At 60.6% G+C, this 4,560-nt stretch overlaps 1 protein-coding gene across 1 annotated transcript in view; it reads right to left on the reverse strand.

The window, feature by feature from the left end:
- Positions 1-2,487: 2,487 nt before the first annotated feature.
- LOC103922320 (killer cell lectin-like receptor subfamily B member 1C) overlaps positions 2,488-4,560 on the reverse strand; it is a 3,370-nt gene continuing 1,297 nt past the window's right edge. Inside the window, exons 3-6 of the mRNA XM_009330430.1 lie at positions 4,438-4,552; positions 4,042-4,190; positions 3,558-3,703; positions 2,488-2,629 (exon numbers count right to left, since the gene is read on the reverse strand). Of these exons, the coding sequence (XP_009328705.1) occupies positions 2,488-2,629; positions 3,558-3,703; positions 4,042-4,190; positions 4,438-4,552 (552 nt within the window). The remainder of the gene's footprint in view (positions 2,630-3,557; positions 3,704-4,041; positions 4,191-4,437; positions 4,553-4,560) is intronic.

Genomic DNA, 4,560 nt, shown 5'->3' on the forward strand with positions numbered 1-4,560 from the left:
GCCCACGGTGCCCCATGCCGTGGCCACCATGGCGCTGCCCAGGCGCTTGGGCACCTGTCCCGCCGGGATCAGCCTGAGGGGTCTGCGGGGAGCCCCGGGGGTGGGCTGGGTCCCTGCCAAGGACTGAAGTGCAATAACGCCCCGGCCCCGGGCATGTTCCAGCACTGCCCTGGGCAGCACGGCTGGTCTCCCATGGGGCTCCTGGGGTTCAAACCCTGGATGCGGGACCCTCCTTCCCCAAGGGCTCACCCCTCTCTGGACTCTCACAGAGGGGTGTGCAATGAGCCTGCTCTCCCGGGAGAACTAGGAGCCCCCCGCAGCCCACCAGGCCAGGGGGGGAGCGGGGCTGGGCTGAGGGCAGAGGGGTCAGTGTGTGTATGTGTTTTTTGGGGGACGCTGTGGGGCTGGTGGGTGTCCCCGTGCTTCCCCACAAGCGTGGGGAGCACAGCCAGTCCCTGACACAGGGAGAGGTGTGCAGGGGGCCGGGAGAGGGGTGGTGCCCGTGGGGCAGTGCTCGGGGAGGATTGCCAGCACTGGGGTTGCCCCTGCCCACCCAACGCTGAGGGCTGGGTGCTGAGCCGGCACGGCACCCCGTGTCCGCCCAGCACACGGGGTCGGGAACGGGGTGCTGGCAGAGGGGCCAGGGTGCTATCCTGGCACTGGGGGGAAGGGGCCGGTGGACAGCACGGCCGGGCTGCCTGGCACCTGGCAAGGGTGGGAGCCGGCTTTCCTCCCTCCCGCACAATGCACTGGTGAATGCAGAACTCTTGTGTTTTTTATTATTAATAATAATAATTGCTAGTAATATATACCCAGCTTATTTAAAGTGTTCAATAAAATCTGAATGTCCCAGCAGCTCGGGCTGCCACTTCTGTCTCTTGGATGCATGTCGGATGTGGAGGGGAGCCCAGCCCCAGAAGGTTGCACGGGCTTGTCTGGGGCTCCTGGGAACCCCCTTGGGAACCACAAGCCAGCCTGGCTCAGCCATCTCATTGCCCCCAAAGTGGCCATCTTGGTTGAAATGGCTTCAGCCAAATTCCCATTTATTATTTAGGTTCTTTGGGTTCATGCCCTTGAGTCCGTGTTTGTGGTGGTACACAAGAAAGCAAAGAGCAGACAAGCTACGTCTCTTTATTGCTACAGAGTGAGTTCAGCAAGCGGACAAGACAGAGGAATGACACGTGCCACCTCCGAAAAGCCTGCCTTTAAACGCCCTTTTGCTCTTCAAGCAAGCTAATTCACATAGCAATTAACTATATATGGCACACACGACCCCATAATAAACTGAGAACATCTTCGCCTGGTTGAACATGACTTCCTCTGCTCTTGCCTGGCTGCAATGTTACATCAGGGCTATTTTGCTTAATCTTCGCATGTGCACGTGTGTAGTAACTATTTAAAGTCCTGATGACTTGTCTCGCAAAGCATCAGTCCACTGCAAGTGCCAGAGTTGCTTTTGCTTTTGAAAGGCACCATCGCATTGTACAATCCTTAAGGTCATTGCTCTACTTTCTAATTAGCAAAAAAACCCAACCGCCAGCACAGGTACCGGCCAGTTCAGGTGCAGCTTCCCTCTTTGGGCGCTGAGGCTTTGCTGAGGCTGTTGTTTGCTGGGTTGCCTGAAAGCTGTGGCCAAGCTGCTCCTGGGATGGGGCCAGGTGCAAAGCTCCTGCTGTGGGGAGGGGACCTGGCCAGGTGTGGGGCTGTGCCGTCCCCCACTCCCACGTCCTTGCATGCCAGCACTGCAGCTCGCTCCGTGCTGGGGACGTTGCATGGCTGCGGTGCTGAGCATCACGCCTTGCTGCGCCCTGTGGCTGGGTCCGGGCTGCCCATTGCACGCCAGCCCCTGTGCTCAGGAAGACACAGCGTACCCCACGCAGGTGTGGGGCTGAGCCGTGGGACCCGTACCGCTCTGCTGAAGCACATCAGCGGGGGGGAAACGGCCACTGCCGCCGCCTCCCCCAGTCTGCGTGATGCCGGAGCATCACTGGGCATCGCTGAGAAGGACCTGGGCAGCCCGTGGGCGGGGGTCTGTGAGAGGGAAGGGGGTTGCCTGCACGGATGGGACATCCCAGGCAGGGGTACAGCAAGGCTGAAGCGGAGGCGGTGCGGGGTGCAGGTGCTGCAAGGGAAGGCAGGGGGTGAGGTGCTGCCCAGCCTCCACCACACGCAGCGGGGCTGGGAAGGCAGCTTGCAAAGGGGTTTCCCCCATCTTGCCCCTTTGCTGCCCTACAGCTTGGGGGCGACTCTTGAGCTACCGCAGACCAGGGGCTCCCATGGCAGCAAAGGGATGGAGGCAGGCGCTATCCAGCACAGGGAGGTGCCTGCATCCCTCTCCCTTTCCAACGGAAGGGGTCAGCATGCCCCACACAGATGCCCAGGCTCCCCACTTTCCTCCTCACACACCCCACAGGCCCCGTGCACCCCAGGGCTTGGCAGACCCTGGCGTGGACACACTCACCGCAGCAGTGCTGGGGTCAGTGGCCATCATGGCATGAAAGGGGAGCTTGGCCCTGCCGCCTTCTCGCAGATCCAGAGGTGCAGGTCGTCAGGACTGGTGCACTGGGCAGGTTTGATGTTCCCACGGCTTATTATGGCACAGGACCCATTCGACTTCGACTGCCACGGCCTGGATGGGGAAACGACACATCAGGGGGCTGCCACTGCCCTGCTACCCCCTGCCGAGGCAGCCATGGCTGCTGACGGCTGCCTCTTGTACGCTTACACAGGAGGGGTTGAATGCTGCAGTCAAAGGGGGGATCCCCCAGTCGTCCCTTTCTGATTTCACAGGCTGAAGCCTCAGCCGATGCATCCCTGCCCTTCCTCAGGCAGACTGAGAAACCCCTCTGCAAAAGGTTTGCATAGCTTGCGACTCCTCTTAGCCTCCCCCCTGCTTGAATCTCAGCCTCGCTGCTGGGGGATATCTCACCCCTGCAGCGCCTGGCAGCGGGGAGAGCCCGGTCCTCCCTGAAGGCATGTGGATTGCCAGAGGAGCTGCCCTGGGCCATGGGGCCGTGGTGGGGTGCAGCCCCCCACGGTGGGGCTAAGGATGGAGGGGCAGCAGTGGGCAGGGGTTGGGTACCCAGCACCCGGCCAGACGGGTCTGTTCCTCCCCGCTGCTCTCAGACACCGCAAGAGGAAGCAGTGGCGAGCTGGGGAAGAGGTGCACGTGGTGGGGAGGAGCCCGGGACCCTCTGCAGAACGGAAGGCTTTTTTTCCCCTCGAGGAGGGACCAGAGAGGCACGTGAGGGATAGATGTGGTGCTCGAACGCTTTCTCTAGACCCCAAATAAAACTTGCGGTTTCTTTTGTCCCCTCTCGCTGCCTCCTGCTTGCGCATGCCCTGCACATGGCCCCCCAAGCCTCGGCTTTCCGTTTGCACAGCCTCTAAGCATCTCATCACACCACTGCACCCACCTCCCCTCAGCCTCAGCTGCTTTGATGCTTTTTGTTGCCCAGTGCTTGTGCCTAGGACTGGGTACCAGTGGGATTTAAAACGCTTCCTAAAGCTGTGCTGGAAGAGAGGGGGTTTCAGCAAGAGGCTGTGCTGCCGGGTACCTTTCGTAAAGGGAGCCATCCACCCAGAACCAGGCGTCCGAGACCCCCTCGCCATCCTCTTCCTCCAGCCAGCCATAATCGTACCAGGGGAAGCTGCTCTTTTGCAGCCCGATCCAGTATGGGATGTCCGCATTCTTCAAGAAGGTCTGGGAAAGGAGAAAAAGGGCCTTTTAGGGGCTTTTCCATAGTACCTATGTGCTGCAGTGTTTGCAGGGGGTGGTCGTCTCCCCAAGGAGCCCCTGGGGCTGGAGCTCCTTAGGGCAGGACAGCTGAGCAGCTCTGGTTCCCTGCTCCAGCTTGGGCAGCATCCAAGGGTGCCAGAGCCTCTCTGCCCCGTGTCCACCACCAGCCACGTGCTCCAAAGATCAGCCTTGCACCCTCCAATGTTTCAGCAGGCCAGGGACCCCCAGAGTGGTGCTGGCCCACCTGGGGAGCCCAGGGCTGGATTTACCAGCTCCAGCCCTCAGCTCCCCCAGCACCCTACCGGCACGGTCCAGCGACTCCAGGATTTGGTGACCAGGAGCTGAGAATATTTCTTCTCGCACTCATCTCTGCTGTCCTCCCATGTCTTCTTCTCCGACGAGATGAAGAGGCACTTGCCCCTGTACAGCAGCCAGCCCGAAGGGCAGCAATCTGGGGGCAGGGGTGCAAGTTCAGGTGCTTGCTTAGCCACAGAAGCCCTGGCAGAGACTGGGGACAGACCCACATCTTCCCAGCAGACATCACAGGCTCAGCCGCTGCTCCAGGCATAGCTTCAGCCTTTGGACCACCCTGTCCCCACCATGTGGCCAAAAAAATCAGTGCTCATGCTTTGGCACTGCACCTGCTGAGGGGTGCCAGTCCCCTGGGGCACTCCATCCCTGCTCCACCATCGCCCTACCTATAGATGTGCAGGAGCGCAGGATGGCCACAGTGTTCTCGCTGTTGTTGAGCTTCCCTTGCACCTCCTGCATCTCCTTCTCCATCTTCCCCAGGATGCCCATGACACGCCGCAGCTCGGCAT

Source organism: Pygoscelis adeliae, unplaced genomic scaffold (genome assembly GCF_000699105.1).
Source record: "Pygoscelis adeliae isolate BGI_AS28 unplaced genomic scaffold, ASM69910v1 Scaffold628, whole genome shotgun sequence".
In the NCBI taxonomy this organism is placed as follows: Eukaryota; Metazoa; Chordata; class Aves; order Sphenisciformes; family Spheniscidae; genus Pygoscelis; species Pygoscelis adeliae.